Source organism: Phocoena phocoena, chromosome 16 (assembly GCF_963924675.1).
Source record: "Phocoena phocoena chromosome 16, mPhoPho1.1, whole genome shotgun sequence".
NCBI lineage: Eukaryota > Metazoa > Chordata > Mammalia > Artiodactyla > Phocoenidae > Phocoena > Phocoena phocoena.
Genome location: NC_089234.1, coordinates 32344283 through 32363278, shown reverse-complemented (window position 1 = coordinate 32363278; position 18996 = coordinate 32344283). Strand labels below are relative to the sequence as shown.

The following is an 18996-nucleotide window of genomic DNA, read 5'->3' as shown; positions in this document are numbered from 1 at the left end:
GGTCTGTTGAATTCCTGAACCTTACGTCTTTTCTACTGGCCACTCCGGTAGGCTTATCACTGCATTAAGTTCTCCCTTATCCTGAAATAACTTTTCAACAAGAACGCTACCATAATCTTATTTCTCTCTCCTATCCCAGCCACAAAAAGAGCCCTCTTCTGGGTCATTTCGGGGAATTTTCACTCAAAATGTGAACTGCAGATGGTGGCAAAGTTTAGCAATATTAGTCTGACATCTTCACCTGGATACTCAGTACATCTTTCTACCTAAAGGATCATCCGTTGGCAGGATTAATCACATTAGCCAGTGTGTGAAGGTACCTTGCAAACAAGAGCGCTACTGAAGTCTGCACAGTGCGGCACCATCATCAATTAGGTGAGGAAACCGGGCCCTCCACGGTAGGCAGACTCGCCTAGTATCACACAGCTAGTTTAAGGCTGACTTCTGCAGCAGAACTCAGCTTCCCCAAACCCGAGGTCCTCGGAAAAGCTCACAGTCTCCTAAGAGAGTTCTGACGAAAACCAAACTTCGCCAAGTCTCGCGCCACCGGGACTCGGGGGCAGGGTGGAGAGCACGAAGTATCGCGAGATGACGGCGTTTTCCCGCGAAGGAGAAGCGCGCGTTTTTCTCTGGCTGGACACCTGGCCGGGAGACTGGGACCGGCAAGCGGCTGGGAGGTTTTAGCGCGCGGCGTTGCAGGCGCTGTGAGGAGGGCACCCGGTTCCGGAGTGTGTGTCCAGCCATGCCGGCGCAGCGCCCCGCTAGCAGCGGCGGTGAGTGAGGAGAACCTGCCTCCCGGAGCGGGCGGCGGCGTCCGGGGCGGGGGTGCGGGAGCAGTATGGAGAGACTGCCGCCGAGCTTTTGAGGGGAGAGGCGTCCCCGGGCAGAGACTGAGGAGGAAAGGAGGGTTACCTTTTCTGTGGGGAGTGAGTGGGGGACACCCGGAACTGCGCATATTTGCATGGTATAGGAAATTTGACACACGGGAGCTGCGTTTTCCCAAACATCTCCATTTGTAAACTGGGGTCCAGGCAACTTGTTGACATAGTGAAGGCTTAGGATGTCTTCTGAGAGGTGATACTGGCGTCCCCCTGGGTCTTCATGGTTTGCCGCAAATGCACCTGGGAAAGGGAGGAAGGTTGTTTACTCGGAAGTTGAGTAACTGGTCATTTTTTAAAGCTGCAATTTAAAAGCCTTGTCCCCTCCTAGGGTCCGTAGCTCCAGATATGGTTGAACAGCCGGAGACTGCCGTGATTACCCCAGCCATGGTAGAGGAGGAAGAACAGCTTGAAGCTGCTGGGCTAGAGAGAGAGAGGAAGATGCTAGAAAAGGTAAAATAGGCATCAAGTTCTTCGTCGGGGGTGTGGTTTTTGTGCTTAAGTTTACTAGTCTGGTTTTTCACCAGCTTTAAAACGGGCTTCCTTATTTATCTGTTTACCGATGCTATTTTTGAGAAACCTTTGCATGAGCTTTGAATGAGGCTTCTATCAGATATAGTCTTGGTCTATAAAGTGGCCTCATTTCTCTTAAGTGAGCATTTCAAATTGATTGTTTAGCTATTATAATTCTTCCAAAGTCGGTAGTGAATTATTTTTAGTGAATTCTTTCAGTGCTGTTTTCCACCTAAGTGATCAACTTGTTTTTTGCTTTCTTTTCCATTTCTTGGACTATTGCTGAGTAAGATCCTTTAGGTTAAAATGTGATGTACTTTTTCAACGAATAGTTAATTATCCTTGTGGTTTTCTGGTACAGAGTATTTTGTAGGTTACTAAAAGCAGTTTTTAACCTCTTGAAAGACTTAAGTTTTTAAGTATATTTTATTCCAGTACTGTCCCACCCTGTTGCTTCATTATTACATATGCAAGACTGACACCTACTACATCTTATGTGCTGCCTACTAAGTGATTTTCTTGTAATAATTTATTTAACCCTCCCAGTATTATGGTTATTTAGGTACTTTTGATATCTCCACTTACATATGATGAAACTGAGGCAATTGGGGGTCAGGTCACACACTAGTGAACTCAAGTTTGGCTGTCTCCAGAGTTCTTGTCCTTAACACTAAACCTCTCTGAGGACATTAATATTGAATTAACTCCATGTAATTACAAAACTACTCAAATTGGGGAATAATGCACTCCAAAGGCAAGTAATGAATTAGTTAGTCCCTGCTATTTTATATCAACAATAATGATGATTTTGTTAGCATTTTTGATACCTCATGATTATTTATTGTGAGTCAGTCACTGTTCTGAATGCTGTACATGTATTTTACTCATTGAATCCTCAATGGTATCAAGTAGATACCATTAAACTCATTATGATTACTATTATTAAACTTACTAGTTTAATTACTAGTATAAACTATGACTTTTATTAAAATAGTCTATAAACTAGGTTCTATTTTCATTCCACTTTACAGATGAGGAAACTGAGGCACCTAGAGGTTGCCTGGGGTCCCTCAGCTAGAGATGGTAATGTAGGCCATGTGGTTCCAGAACTCACACTTTTTAACCACCTTGCTATACTTTCACTCCAGTATATAATAGTTCCGTTATTACTGATCATCTGTAGTTGACCATAATCCGGTAAGGTAGTATGTTAACAAATTTTAATAGAATTGGGAGGTCAACCTTGAACCACCTTTACTCATTCTATGAATTCCTACAGTACTTTGTTAGACAGTATTATTATCCTTACTTACTTGATTCTTTCTCACTTTGTTTCTTGAGGGCACATCACATTGTTTTGTTTTTGTAGGCTGTGCACCTGGCAAATAGTAGGCTATAGTAAATGTCTATTGAATTTCTAACTAAGGTAAAAGAATATTTTATAATAAATTACCTAACATATATGATTATATAAATAAAATAAATATACTTATTAGCCATTGTAACAAGGTGAATTGTAAAGGATGAATCCTGGGGCATGGTCCAGAGTAGAATCAGCTCCAGAGGTTGTAAGCGATAAACCCTTAATTTTGAGTAGTGTAGTTCACTTTTATAACCCATGAAGATTGTTGGTTAAGGAAATGCTATTTGAAGAAAGATATGAGGTGTAATAAGAATACATTTCAAGAATGCATGAGTTCAAGTGAAGAAAGATTATTTTCACATTTAAAAAAGGTCTATCAGGGAATTCCCTGGTGGTCCAGTGGTTAGGACTCCAGGCTTTCACTGCTGTGGGCCCAGGTTCTTTCCCTGGTCGGGGAACTAAGATCCCACAAGCGGTGCGGTGCGGTGTGGCCCAAAAAAATTTTTTTAATAAATAAATTTAAAAGGTCCGTCAAAATTTATAGTACCATAAGTATTTGCTGATTAAACTAGGGGTCAAAATAACTTCTACTTTCAGTGAAATTTTTAAGCTCTTGAACATTTTGCAATCCTAAAGTTTTTTAGAATTGTTACTCTTGAGGGATAGGTATGGTACAACTAGCTTTTCTTTAGCAGTTATGCATCATAGAACTTAAAATAGCAATTTTTAATCCATTTTTCAGTACTTCCATGAATAAAGCTCTTTTCAATCCTATTAGTGCAGGGTGTAATTTGCTAAAAACCTAGTAGGATTGCGGTTCATTGTTATTATGTATCTTTTTATGTACAGGTATTGAAAGAATTTGATTACTTTTTGCCCTTGACACTTACAAATTATTCCCTCAGTGACTGTAGAGAAAATTCTAAGAATAAGTCTCTTACATGTCTTTGGAGCCAAAAAATTCAGTACACAAAAGTAATGATTCCTTTTCTTTTGGGAGAATTCAGTATTTATGGGCATATATTTTGAAGTACTTAAGAGAGGAAGAGCTAGCTTAAGTTCTTAATGAGAAGCATTTACTTTGCTTTAGGAGATTTGAAGGTTTGTGAAGATCCTGGAGAATGATTTTGACATTCATTTGCTACAGTTATTTTCTTTGACTTTTCACCTGCATTTCCTTTTGAAAGAAGTCATTGTTAGTCTAGAATACTTGAGAGTAGCTTTAAGTTCTGTGTACGTGGGGGAAGGGGGATGGTAAGAGTTGTGAGGGTTCTTGGAAAGGTAAAAAAGGAAAACAGTTCATATTGTGTAACCTGAAATAGAACTCCCTCCGCAAAATAAAGAAATAAATAAAACTGGGGTTTGGGAGAGGTAATGGGGTAGACAGTGGAGAATTTATGCTCTTGGTGGCCACTGACATACTCTGTCACTCTCTCATCAAGAGATGCTTCCCGCCAGGCACTCAGTATTGAATACTTTCCACAGATGAAGCTACAATTTACTTTAATATTAACAAATAACAAAATTAAGTCAAGAGAGAGTAATGATAGATGAGAAGATTTACTACAGAATTATTTTGAAATACAGAAGACTGGGTTTAAAGGTTAACCATTGGCATATTCTAATTATATTATAAATTATTGTTCCATGATGGCACCTTAAAAGCTTTAATTACTTTAAAGATGTATGCTGATTTATTCTGAACAGGACTTAAGGCAGCAGATAAATTAAGCACTAAGTATTTTAACTAAAATAAAGTTAAATATAAGAATTCATTTTTATAAAGTTTTAAGTAATTTCATCTCATTTATAATATCCATTTCATTCAGTGACTGACTATTGTAATCATAGTAGTACGTTGGTAATAGTAAAAGAAAGGCTGTCCTAAAAGAACTGAAAATAGAGTTTTATGAGACGTCAACAGATTATCTGCACGGGTAAGACTATGGATGATTTTTTAAAGGTTTTTTATTTTCTTGTAATGCGCATGTATTTCATTAAATTTATTCTTAGGTATCTTATTGTCACTGCTTTTGTAATAGAAAATAAATTTATTTTGAAAGAAAATTTAGATGACATAACATCTGGGAAATATAAGTTAATATATACTGGTGTCTGATTTATAAGGTCAAGCCTTAACACTAAATTAAATTTACCTCACACACACACACACACACACTCAGGAGTGGAATTGCTGGTTAGTAAGATTTGCATATATTCAACTCTCACTTGACTTCAGCCCACTTAATGCTTTTCTTTTGAGTTCAGATTACAGTATTTGGTTGGCAAATTATGAACTGGATTTGGCCTTATGTCTGTTTTAGTGGAACACAGCTTTTGTTTACATGTTGTCTATAACTGCTCGAAGGCAGATTTGAGTATTTGCAATACAAACCATATCATGCTGAAATATTTAAATATTTGCCCTTTGCCCTTTTACAGAAAATGTTTGTGGACCGTTGAACTATACTGTTTATTTGTTGCTTTTGTTTTCTCTCTTGTGCCCTCTGTTATTCTGTTAAAATGTTTAACTTTTATTGTGAATTGAGAGGGTTCCTCCTCAGCCACTAGACTGTTGTGTACTCTTACAAATCAATAAATAAATGTTGTGTAAAAGTAATATGGAAAGCAGAGGTTTGTAAATGGAAGGTGTACAGAGGTGAAAGATAAAGGTAAGAGTATGAGAGTAGAAAGCTAAAAGGTAAAGGCAAAGCTTGGGCAACACAATACTGAGGAGGAAAGAGGCTTGTAAGAAATAAACAGTAGATTTAGCACGTTTAAATATTTTGACAATATAGTTTTTAAATTCTAAAACTAGATGTTCTGATTCCTAGCCAATGAGACTATCTTTTAATTCCATTGCTCCTTCAAATTAAACTGGTGTATAAAATTTTTCTTTTCTGAAATGATTTGGTTTTGTAAAAACTTAAATTCAACTTGAATTAAATATTTGCTTTCTCACTTGAATTTCAAATATTTTGAAAATGGACCTTCAATTCTGTAGATGCCAATAACCATATATTCAGTGTCTGAAATTTCAGTATTTTGGTAGCCAAGCTATACTTTGCCAGATTGCCTGTTGAACCCCAGAATCATATTTTTTTTAGCTATTCTAGGTTTTTGTTTGGAAGATAACCATTTTTAGTAAGTGAATTTAATATTATAAAAATATTTTTCATGAATTACAGGAAATACATTAAACCTAAAGAGCAGTTGTTTAGTCATCTTTGTTACACCTTATGCAAAAAAAAATCAGTGTATGTCAGGAAACCGTTAATAATTATGGAAACTTTCTGTTTGGATAGGCTCGCATGTCTTGGGATAGAGAGTCCATGGACATTCGATATCGTAGACTTCAGCATTTGCTTGAAAAAAGCAATATTTACTCCAAATTTTTATTGACTAAAATGGAACAGCAGCAGTTAGAGGTATGTATATGTGATTGATTATAGCTAATAGCTTAAATTTTTAAAATAAGCTTTATTGAGATATAAATTACATACAATAAATTGCACACATTTTAAGAGTTAGATGAGTTTTGACCTGTGTAACCACCGGCACAGTCAAGATAAAGAACATTTCCATTATCCCAAGAAGTTTTCTTCTCTCAGTGGTCTCTGCTTCTGGCCCCGGACAACCACTGGTTTCTGTTTTCTGCCACTATAAATTAGTATTGTCTTTTCTAGAATATTATATAAATAGAATCATATGATAAGCACTCTTTTGGTGTCTTGCTTCTTTAGCTCAGCATATTTTTAAGATTCACTTACATGTATTAATTTAGTAGATCATTTTTATTCCTAAGAAGCATTCCATTGTATGAATATACCAACATTTTTTTTTTTTTTTTTTATATACCAACATTTTAAAAAAATTATGAATACTGTATTAATTAAACGAACAAGGATTAAGAACTAGGACATTCTAAATATTTTTGCACCTACATTTCTGCTTCTCTTTCCCATCTCCTTGCCTCGTTTACCATCCTAACCCAGAGGTAATTACCATCATGAATTTTGTATTTATCATTTCTCTGCTTAAAAAAATAGTTTAACATATATCACATATGTATATATCCATAAACAGTGTATATTTTTGGTCTTGCTTATTTTGAGCCTTATAAGAATGGTATCATACTATATGTAGTTCTTCTGTAGTTTGCTTTTGTCATTCAAGATGTGTTTCATTCAAGAGTAACTGCTTCTAAGCAGACTTTAGAACAAAACTCCTGTTTTTAGTTCCAACTTCATCCTCACTGTGCTGCCTGCCAATCCCTGAGCTGTTGGAGTTTCCTCAATATAAATTGCTTTACTCCAACATTTATTTTTTTATTCACCTGTTAACTGATTTTTATCCTGTCCAGTGATATTTTTTGGATTCCAGAAATTGTGAATTTTATGTTGCTCAGTCTCCTTTTCTAAAAATTGCTTTATTGAAATATAACTGATATACACAAAACTGTACATTTTAAAAATGTATACCCATGAAGCCACCACAACCAAGGTAATGAACATAACCATTAATTCCAAAAAATTCTTCCTGTCCCCCCATTTTTAATGAGATACAGTTGACATGTAACATTATATTAGTTTCAGGTGTACAGTGTAATGATTCAATATTTGTATATATTGCAAAATGATCACAGTAAGTCTAGTTAACATTGTCACTGTACACAGTTAAAAAAAATTTTTCCCTTGTGATGGGAACTTTTAAGATTTATTCTCTTAACAACTTTCAAATATGCAATAAGTATTATTAAATACGGTCACCATGCTGTATAGTACATCCCCATCCATGACTTGTTTATTTTATAACAGGAAATTTATACCTTTTGACCTCCCCCCTCACCCCCCCACCCCCCAACCACCGGTCTGTTCTCTGAATCTGAGCCTTTTTTTTTAGATTCCACATGTAAGTGAAATCATATAGTATTTGTTTTTCTCTCTTATTTCACTTAGCATAATGCCCTCAAGGTCCATCCATATTGTCGCAAATAGCAAGATCACATTCTTTTTTTTTATGGCTGAATTCTGCCCCTTTAATTTTCTCCCATCCCTCACTTCCTGTCTTCATCACCAGATAGCCACTGATCTGCTTTCTGTTATAGATTTGTTTGCATTTTCTGTCGGTGTTAGGTTCTGTTAGGTTCTTTTTAGCTTTTATATCTGAAAAAGTCTTCATCTACCTTTATTTTTGAAAGATTTTCTACTGGGTGAAGAATTTATTTTTCTTTAGTGCTTCCCCCCACCCGCTTGCAGTATTTTAATGATGTTTCACTGCTTTCTAGCTTACATTGTTTCTAACAAAGCCAAAGTCCTTATGATGGCCTACAAGACTATAAGCAGTCTGGTTGCCTCCCTCAACCCCCATACCTTTCAGACCTTGTTCTAGGTGTGTTTCCGGCCTTTAGGCCTTTGCACTGGCTGTTTTCTACTTGGAACCCTCTTCTCAATAGATATCTGCCTGGCTTACTTCATCATCATCTTCAAGCTTTGGCTTACATATTTTCTCAATGAGACCTGCCCTGACAACCTTAAATAAAGTTACCTGGCACCTCCATCCTCACACTCCTGATCCCCTTTACCTTGATCTTTTCTTCGCATTGCATTTATCATCTAAGACACTGTATAATTTATTTATAGTCCACTAGAAGTATGAAGATTTAAAAACTTGGGCAAGTGTCAGTACTACAATAAATCCTTTTGTCCCCATCATTCACATTTAACAGTTATCAATCAAGATTTTGCTACATTTGCTAAATTCTCTTTTTCCTTTGTTGAAGCCCTTTTTAACCCTTCGTTTGGTAAAATGAAACAGAAAAACAAATACCAAGCTTAATGACTCACTGTAAGGTAAATACTCTTTTAAACACCTATTGGAAATGGTTTGAATCGTTTTCTGTCCTGCTTTTAAAACTTTGCTAGGGGGCTTATGGAACAGCTTTTTTAGTCCAAGAATAACTTGGTCCCTCTTCTGAATGTTCTTGAAGCCCCATACATTAAGAGGCCCTTCAGCTTTGGCTGACGGGAATGTGAACTGTTCCTGAGCCCTTGTGAGCACAGGGATTGTTCTACCTGCTTTCTAGTTGCTCTTTTCCTGGCCTTCATTTTCTTACACTCACACACTGATCAGTACTCAGCCTGAGGATGCCACTACAGATCTTCAGAGCCTCTTTTGTATGCAACTGTCTCCTCTCTGATACTTGACCTTGGTTTGCTAGCTCCTCTGAGTTTTGCACTGTCTTTTCAACTCAGGGAGACTGTTGAGCTCTATTTGGGTTCTCCCTCCATTATTTGCACTTGGAAGTTGCCTCCAGGCAGTAAGCTGGGCAATCAGAAGATTCACGTGGTTCGTGACAGTGTTCACTGTTCTTTGCTGCGTATTGCTGAAAACCACTGATATATTTTATCTAGATTTTAGTTGCTTAAGGCAGGAGGGTAAATCTGTTCTCTGTTACTCCATAAAGGCTTGAAGCGCAAGTTCTTGTTTTTTAATTTTTATATACAGTTTCTTCATTGCGAACTTAAGTTATTTGAGATGTGTGTTTCATACTTGGCATTTTCCACTTTTGACACTAAGAAAAAATTATCTTACAGGAACAGAAGAAGAAAGAGAAATTGGAGAGAAAAAAGGAATCTTTAAAAGTTACTAAGGTAATAAATAGTAAGCTAGAATATTTTGTATATGTTACCTTAGATATCGAACACATTCTCTTGTATTCTTTTGACTACTGATCATCTATTTAATTTTAATCTTTATCTGCTAACCTATCTTTGTTGGTTGCATAGAAATATGTAGAATCTGTTTCTCAGTATTTTATTTATTTAGGGTTTTTTTTTTGTCTCAGTATTTTAGATATATGGGAGGAGAGCTAAACTATGACCTTTTTAGTTTCTTATTATGTGGACTATATTTCATAATAGCAAAATTTCACTTTCTTATCTGGGGGAAAATCTGCAAATATTTTATACCTCAAGGCATTTTATAAGTCGCCAGCTCTTTTGGAGCATGTAATGCTTACTCTTCTTCATGCTTCTAACCTCATCATGTCAACTTGGAGCCATAAGAATAATCTAAATTTGTATCTTGTACATAGCTGTAGCAGTGGAACCAAAATTGGAACATATGACATATATGGTAATAGCATTTCAGATAGAGCATTCATTTAGGGATAGCCTGAATTTTAGATGTGATCTTTTTGGGGACTATGTTTTAACATGAGGCTGTTTAATGCCATATTGATAGGGATTGTACAAACAACACTTGTGTTAGTGAAAAGAGAAATAAAAAAGGTAACATTTATTGAGTACTTACTATGTGCTGGGTATTGTTCTAAGCTTTACATGTTTTTACTTAACTCTCAAAGCAGCTCTGTTAGGTAGAGATACTGTTATTATCTACATTTTATATATAAAGAAGCTGATGCAAGGAGATAAAGCACAGTTCATCCTCATTATTTATAGATCCCATACTTGCCACTTAGCCTATTTGTCGCCTGTGTTTTTGTGGTCATTCAGACGTGTATATGCAGAATGGCAAAAAATTAAGAGTCTCCCAACATGCACATTCCCAGCTGAGGTCAAAGAAAGCTATCTGCCTTATTTAAGTTGTCACAGTGTAAACAAGTGTCCTTTTGTGGTCTATTTAATGCCATGATTTTTGCATTTTTGTGGTTTTGGTGGTTTTGCTGTTTAAAAGACTGTCAGCCACATTGTGCTGAAGGGCTGTCTAGTGTTTCTATTGCAAGAAGGCTGTGATGTTCCTTATGGAGAAAATATGTGTGTTAGATAAGCTTCCTTCAGATGTGAGTTACAATGCTGTTGGCTTTGAGTTCAGTGTTAATCAGCATATGTTTTAAATGAGCTGTGTTTAAACAGCAACATACATAAAATAGGGTTATGCGTTGATCAGTTGATGAAGATGTGACCAGAGGCTTGCAGGAACCTAAACTTGTATTTCTTCTAGATGCACTGATTCAGTGTTCACTAGCTCAGTATTCACAGCGACTTTATAGAACACAACTATTGTGAATGAGAATTGACTAACTTTGAAGGTCACCTATCTAATAAATAGTAATGCCAGGATTTGAACCTAGGATTAATTTCGGATTCCACACTTAATTTCTATACCAAACTGCCTTTGTTAGAAAATGTCAAAATGCCAATAGGAAAAATAGGTAGGGTATCTTTAAGTCCAGTTACTTGATTCTTAGTGTGGTTATTGGTGATGTTAAAGTACATAGCAGATAACTCTGCAACAAAAGCAATTGTGGAAAACTGATGTTTGACTCAGTTGTGAATTCCAGGAGCTTATTTTGGGTTTTTGAAGAATGTACTTATAATTTTACTGGCTTAATCATTTACTCGGTACTCTTCAAACTGCCGATTTCAATCAGCCTTCACTTTCACCAAGCTAACTTTTTATATCACGTTTTGGGTTTTTTTCCCTTTATTCTAAAGGTGTCAACCATTAAATTCTGCCTATTCCATTTCACTAGTCTCTTTTGGTATTTTCTTTTTTAATCCTTTAAATTTTTAACTTCATTTTTATATTTACCTTATTTCTTTGTCATTTTTATTTTTCATACATGTTGTCTACCTATTCTTTGCCAGCTCTCATTCTGAAACTTTGTTTTTGAACACTTTTTCCTTTCCCTTATCTCCTTTCACTAGTAATTTTTCAGATGGTTTTCTCTTTCATTTCTACTGTCAGTTGTATTTAACTTATAAATTATACTGAAAATGAGTACTCCTTCCATATCATACCCAATGAGTATCTTCAGCATAAATATACAGTTAGAGAAGATGTACATGGTAATTTCAAAATAAAAATGCCTTCTTTGTTTAGTTTTGAAATGTCTCTTACATGGAAGAAAACTGAGGAAGGTAGAGTCTTTGGGATAAAGTAGAGGGATATGGTTACGAACAAGTTATAGTAGGGAAATACAGAAAAAGATTACCTTTTGGTAAGCGTAATAGTGAAGAGTTGTGGATGTGGTTCAACTGCAAGGAAAGCTAACCTAATCAGTGCCTTTTAACATGTAATACTGTAGAAGTCTTTAGGAAAATAATACTCTAAATCCTTGTTTTGTAGGGTAAAAATTCCATTGAGGCAAGTGAGGAGAATGCAGGTAAATTTCCTTGTTCCAGTTTTGAAGACTATGTGTTTATATTTTTGTTTTAATTACTATAAAAAATAAAATTTTTTTTTATAGTTATGAGAAAAAAAAGAGGAAGAGAAGATGAATCATACAGTATTTCAGAGGTCATGTCAAAAGAGGTAAAAATAAAGGGGGAGGGACACATAAGATTCGATGTTGAGTAAAAACCTATTGTGGGTTTTGAACCACCTTAAAGCTGTATTGATTACTGTTATTTACCTGGGTTTTCAGCCAGTTAAGTGTTTTAAGGAGGAAAATGGTACCATCTTCCTGTTTGTTAAAGGAGCATGAGCTTGGCCTAATCAGAAATTATTATAACTTCTTAGAACCTCAAAACTGTATCTTAAGAACTCTGTTCTTTGTTTGAAAACCATTAAGGAACTAAAATCATAAACTTATTTCTAAAGCCATTTCTTTTTTCACCTTCTCACTTATTACCTCATTAAATAGAAACTAATTAATTAAAGAGTGTCCTCAGTTATGACAAACCCTAAATATTCCTTAAGCATAATTTAATGTATCACATTCTTAATATTAAAAACATTCTAACCTTAATTACCTACTCCATTTTTCTTTTACCTGAGATTCTAACTCTTTACATCTTCATAAGGTATAAAGTTTCACATACTTGTCTTTAGTCTAGGGATGTACTCTGATATTTTCCCCTTTTTCCCATTTAAAAATAATAGTTGAGACCCACTCAATTTATTATGGAACACACTCAGCCTGCAGTTTGAAAACACTATTAATGAGATTTATTGAAGTTTAGCTAATCACACGGCTGTTATTTTAATTCATCAAATGTTGATGGCATATCTGCTATGGACAAACTTTGTTCTAAGTGGATAAGATCAATTAGTAAAGAAAGGTAATTGTAATAGGAAAGAACCTTTTGTATTATAAGTTAGTCACTAAAGGGATGTTGCCTATAAGCTTAAATTATACATAATGGCCCATCTCTGGGAACCCTGCTTCCCAGGAATGAGCATTAAGCTAAAATACCTTTGTTTAGCTCACAGGAAACATCCTGACCAGGTCCACCTGTGAATGACTGCAGGGAGGAAGAAATTAACACATCCCCTCCAGAGGCTGATGGGAACCAGGAAATGTTTGACTTTACTCCACCACCACCACCCTCTTTTAGTATAAAAGGAGCCTGAATTCTAACTCAGGCAAGATGGTTCTTTGGGGCATGAGCCCACCATCTTCTCAGTTTGCTGGCTTTCCGAATAAAGTTGTTATTCCTTGCCCCAGCAACTCGTGTCTTTTGATTATTGGCCTGTCAAGCAGTGAGCAGTACGAGCTTAGACTCGGTATCATAATCACTGTCTTTGCCTTAGCCTATATCCAGTGAGAAAAATTTAAAAGGAAGTAGTCAAATATAATTGGATAATCGGAAAATGCTATTGAGCATATAAAGGGGCTCTTAACTCAAGCATGAGGTTCATAAAGGTTTCATCTAGGAAGTTGAGACTTGTATAAAAGTTAAATCATTTAGAGGTGGGGGTAGGTTAATAGGGAAATAGTAAGCTATAGAGAAGATACTGGGGATGTGTTGTAGGAAGAGAAAATAACCTTTGACCAATGTCCAGAGGCAGGAAGTTCCTGGAAAGTTAAAAAAACTTAAAAGGAAATTATATTTGGCTCCAGTTTGTAAATAAGTGGTGAAGGATGGAGCTATAGAGGTAAGCAGTGTCAGGAGTTTAGGAGGTTTAATTTCTAAAAAGAATACTTAGTAGTTGGTATCGTTTTGAGTCATTCACAAATTGTTCTCCAAAAAGGTTCAGCTTATCTAGCCATTTTAAAAGACAGCTCTTCTATCCGTTCTCTATATAAAATCTCTTCAGCCTTAGAATATGAATATCTATACTTACATAATACTTTACATATACACATGTATGTATGTATGTGGTGTCATTCACTTACATGTTCTGTCATTTTCCTGTGTATCTCAAATTTGAGATATGCTTAAAATTTCTTGAATGTATCATACTATTTTATTCCCTTGGTCCTCTGCACATGCTATTCTTTCTGCTTGAAATACAGCCTAATTCTGTCTTTAATGATTATGCCTTGATGACAACTTTTTCAGATAATTTGATATAATACTCTCCTAAGTCACCAGGGACATTGTCTCCTTACCCTTAGCATCTAGTAGGTAATTCAAAATCAGAACACTTTTATTCTGTATTTTTAATGTATTTGTCTTTGCCTCCTGCTCAGGATTGCAAACTCAGGCCTCTAATCCAGAGAGAGACCTAAAATGGGCTGGAGTTGGGACTGTAATACATTTGGGAGTGAATACTTGAATAATGGTAGTAACCTAGAGCAGGGTTTGGAGAACTTTTTTTGTAAAGGGCCAGATGGTAAACATTTTTGGCTTTCAGTAGTTTTATGGGTAACTAATCAACCCTGAACTTTGCCATTGTATCCAGAAAGCAGTCATAGACAGATTGTAAACCAGTGAGCCTGATTTTGTTCTAATTAAACTTTATTTAGACATTTATAAAAACAGGTTGCTGGCTGGAGTTGGTCCACGGTCTGTAGTTTGCCAGCCTCTGTACTAGAGGACTTCGTGAATTTGGACTTAGTCTATTCAGATAAGCTTTAACTAAAAAAAAAAAAAAAGCTGGAAGATTTAGGAGTAAATATCCCAATTTTTGAGTGTTGCTAACAAATTCAGAATTTTATAAGATGCTATCAGCTTCATTCCCTATGAATTCATGGCATGATGGTGTAAAGAAAATAAAAGACCTGAACTGTAAAAAAAAAAAAAAAAAAAGATTCTATGGGCTTAATTTTGTCTGAGGTCCACCTGTATTCTAATTACCTTCAAGGCTTATCCCCATTTCCTGGCATAAAACAGAACAAGAATAAATGTTTGTTCAATAAATGAATGAACCACATTCATTGTTATTTTGTTTTCTCAATGTTTTAGGAAATTTTGTCTGTGGCTAAGAAAAGTAAAAAGGAGAATGAGGTAAGAGATTTATAATAGATATTAAATTTAGGAGTCATATTTGCTTCCCTGATCTCTTAATCACCAGTGTACATTTTTTCTCACTAGTTATCCTATTTCTTAGCTTTTATTAAAAAAAATAACCATTTGGCTTTTTTTGTCCTAACATTCTTCTTATATATCAAGTTTAGGTGGTCTATTGCATGTTCCTTAGGGTGTAAATATTAATTTATGGGTCTTTGGGAGTCTAGCAATGATGCAAGTAACTGTAACCATATGGATATATACATTCCACATGTATATATTCCATAGCTTGTGGAAGCCCTGAGGGATACTTTAATTTTATTTCTGGCCTTCAAGATTTTCTTTGGTTCTGTTTGGGAAGGCTTGATTTTACTCCCACCCCTAACCCCTCATTTTATGTAGAGAGGTTCCTTGTTACCTGAGTATTACTATCCAATCCCCTATAATTACAAGATTTATTCTTTGTTCAGTATAAGGATTTGTTTATGATGCAGTTATAACCCAACTATGTTTAATGTAAATAAGATTAGGTAAGCATATTTTTAATAAATATTTAGTTGCATTTTTAAAGATTAAGCCCAATCTAATCTTCTACCACAATTTACTATGGAATTGACATTTTATAATATACAATAAAGCAACATTGATCTTGTGTTCATTCGGAAGAATTCTGACAAATGTATACATCTGTGTAACTATTATCCAAATCAAGATTTAGAACCTTTTCATTATGGTAGAAGGATCCCTTGTATCCCTTTCCAGTCATTTCCCCCCCCCGAAACCTAAAGGCAACTGCCTCTTGACTTCTATCATAGTAGTTTTGCCCAATTTTTTAAAAAACTTATATTACAATCTAGTTTTCATACAAACGAAATATAAATATGTGTTCTTTTATTTCCTGCTACTTTTCATTCAGCGTGGATAATAATCATTGATGTTATTGAGTTTGTTACTAGTCGGTTTCTTTTTATTGCTGAGTAGTATTCCATTGAATATTATAATGTCTTAATCCATTTTCTTCATGAGCATTTGGATTGTTTCCACTTTGTGACTATTCTGAATGAGGCTGCTATGATAATTTGTGTAAAGATCTTTGTGTGGACATGTTTTGATATTTTTTCTGTATATACCTAGGAATGGAATTGCTGGGTCATATGGTAAATGTAATTCAACTTTATAAGAAAGTACAGATCTTTTTCCAAAGTGAACACACCATTTTACTCTATTGCCAGCATTTCATGTTGTTAATCTCTTTGATTTTAGCCGTTCTACTGAATGTGAAATGAATCTCATGTAGTTTTATTTTGCATTTTCTTAATTACTAATATAGAGTTTATTTTCATGTTTGTAATGGCTGTTTATGTTTTCTTTTGTAACGTTTCTGTTCATATCTTTTGCCCAGTTACTGGGTTATTTGTCGTTTTGTTGATATACGAGTTCTATAATCTCATTGTTGTCACATATATAGACTGTATTTTCTTTAAGTTCGTGGCTTGCCTACTCATTTTCTTAATGATATCTTTTAATAAGCAGAAAATTTTAAATTTTGTAATAGCCCAAATCATTACCTTTTTTCTTTTGGTGGTTAGTGCTTTTTTGTCTTGTATAAGAAGTGTTTGTCTATCACAGAATTATCAAGTTATTCTGTTTTCTTATAAAAGCTTTATGGTTCTGGGTTTGATGTTTAGGTGTATCATTTCATCACTGATTTTATGTAGGGAGTGGTGAAACTCAAGTTTCCTATTTTTCCAGTTGAATATCCAGTTGTGGCATCATTTAATAAGACTTACCATTTGTAAGACTTCCCTTTGAATTGACTTAGTCCTTGTTTTCATTTTCTTAGTATGGAGTTGTGGACATAGCTAACCAATAAAAATTACCATTGGTCATAAATTGGTGCTGTGTCACAAACAGATAAATTGACATTCTTAAGTTTGATATAGTGAGTTTTTAAACTGTATTTACTTTGCCCCTTTGCCTGTAGTGAAAGTAATTACTTAGATGAAAGTAAATATTTTTATGTTCCTTGAAAATTTTTTTAACAGACATTATCTGTTATCCTTCCTATGGATGAAGGAAATTATTAAGAAAATAGTTTAATAAATTCTTGGGTAGCACATTTTAGAGGTTTGGAAGGGATGTTTAATTGTAAAGGTCATTTCAGAAGTATATGCCTGTTACATGTAAGGGTTATTTTCAGAAGTGTTTGTTGTTTTTTTTTTCCAGTGGCTTTGAATTTGTGGGGGAATGGAATTAACTGTCTAGAGGGTTTTATTAAACATGTAGCTTTATTTTTTCATACCCAATGATTATACGACTGGGCAAATTTTGATTAGCAGTTACATTTTCTGAATGGAGGGTAGCAGCATTATTATGTATTAAACTTCTAATTAAACTTTTTTCTTTACAGGATGAAAGCTCCTCTTCTAATCTCTGTGTAGAAGATCTTCAGAAAAATAAAGATTCAAATAGTAAAATTAAAGATAGGTTATCTCAAACGGTTAGGCAAAATACTAAATTCTTTTTTGACCCAGTTCGGAAATGTAATGGACAGCCAGTACCCTTTCAGCAACCAAAACACTTCACAGGAGGAGTGATGCGATGGTACCAAGTGGAAGGCATGGAATGGCTTAGGGTAATGAATCCTCAATTTTAATACAAGATGTTGGTTCATTTCTATATGATAACCTATTAATATGATGTAACACAACTTGAGTTGTTCCTTCTGTGTTTCACTATTATATATAAAACAAACACTTCTGTATAAATACTTATTTTCTAACTTATTTACCCAGAGTAAATTTTGAAAGTGAAAAATTATCTTATTCAAGGCTACCAACATTTTTATGGCTTTGATAACTGAGTTCCCACAAGTGTTGTTATAACTTACAGTGTAAATATGTCAGTCTCATCATAATTATCATCTTTGGGTTAAAAGAAGAAATAAACTTACTGCTGATTCAATAGGTGTTTATGTCAGCATTTAAATACAGTGTATATTATTTTTGTCCAGATGCTTTGGGAAAATGGAATTAATGGCATTTTAGCAGATGAAATGGGATTGGGAAAGACAGTTCAATGCATTGCTACAATTGCATTGATGATTCAGAGAGGAGTACCTGGACCTTTTCTCGTCTGTGGCCCTTTGTCTACACTTCCTAACTGGATGGCTGAATTCCAAAGATTTACACCAGAAGTAAGACATGTTTCCTTTTGTTAAATATATTATCATTACAAATGTTTTATTGTTTTGTTGACTGAATTAAGTTATAGATCTCTTACTAAAATTATGTTGATTTCTGTGTAGCACTATATCTTATTTGACTTATCTTTCAGTCTCAGCAATACCTTCTCTAAGTTTATATAGAATAAACTAAGTTTCCATAGTAATCTCAGACATCTTGCCTAAAACATCCCTGGGTGGTTTTTAGTGCCTTGAATAATTTGACTCACCTGAGATAGACCTGGGTAGAATTTATTTTTAATTCTGTTCATTCTTATTATGGTGTTTTCCTTCCATACTTATGCATTTTAGCCACATCATTGCCTTATGAGAAGTATATATTCCAAAAATAACTTCGCCATCTCTCTCACCTTACACTCAATTTGGTTTTATGGCTTTTTTATCCTCCCATAGTAGCCCAATAATTGATTAGAATTGATTGACTCATTTTGTTATAGAAATACAGAACTAAAGTTAAGTTAAATTATATTTTTTCTTTCAGAAATGATTAACTTTATATTTCACAAATTGTTGTTATTTACATTTTGTTCTAAAGTTTGTTATAAATCAATATAAAATCTTTTAGATTCCTACTATGTTATATCATGGGACCCAGCAAGAACGTCGAAAATTGGTAAAGCATATTCACAAACGGAAAGGGACATTGCAGATTCATCCTGTGGTGATCACTTCATTTGAGATAGCCATGAGAGACCGAAATGCATTACAGGTATGAATGGTCTTATTGGATTCTTTGTAATCCATAAATCACATTTTTCTTAACTTAAAACACTTTGTCACCATCCAGTAGCATTTGTTTATTTTTTCTGATGGAAGTAATAGATTGCATTGTGCGTATTCCTTTAGAACCTGGAG

At 34.8% G+C, this 18996-nt stretch overlaps 1 protein-coding gene across 4 annotated transcripts in view; it reads left to right on the top strand.

Moving 5' to 3' along the window:
• The first annotated feature begins 742 nt into the window (after nt 1–742).
• Nucleotides 743–18996, top strand: part of HELLS (helicase, lymphoid specific) — a 38529-nt gene continuing 20275 nt past the window's right edge. For 2 of the 4 annotated variants that reach the window (XM_065893720.1, XM_065893718.1), the window contains exons 1-10: nt 743–773; nt 1210–1331; nt 6060–6182; nt 9351–9407; nt 11848–11884; nt 11969–12033; nt 14853–14894; nt 17308–17532; nt 17911–18093; nt 18707–18754. In XM_065893720.1, the coding sequence (XP_065749792.1) occupies nt 743–773; nt 1210–1331; nt 6060–6182; nt 9351–9407; nt 11848–11884; nt 11969–12033; nt 14853–14894; nt 17308–17532; nt 17911–18093; nt 18707–18754 (933 nt within the window). Of the gene's footprint in view, nt 774–1209; nt 1332–6059; nt 6183–9350; nt 9408–11847; nt 11885–11968; nt 12034–14852; nt 14895–17307; nt 17533–17910; nt 18094–18706; nt 18851–18996 lie in introns of all 4 variants that reach the window. The other 2 variants (XM_065893719.1, XM_065893717.1) reach the window with 1 other exon arrangement.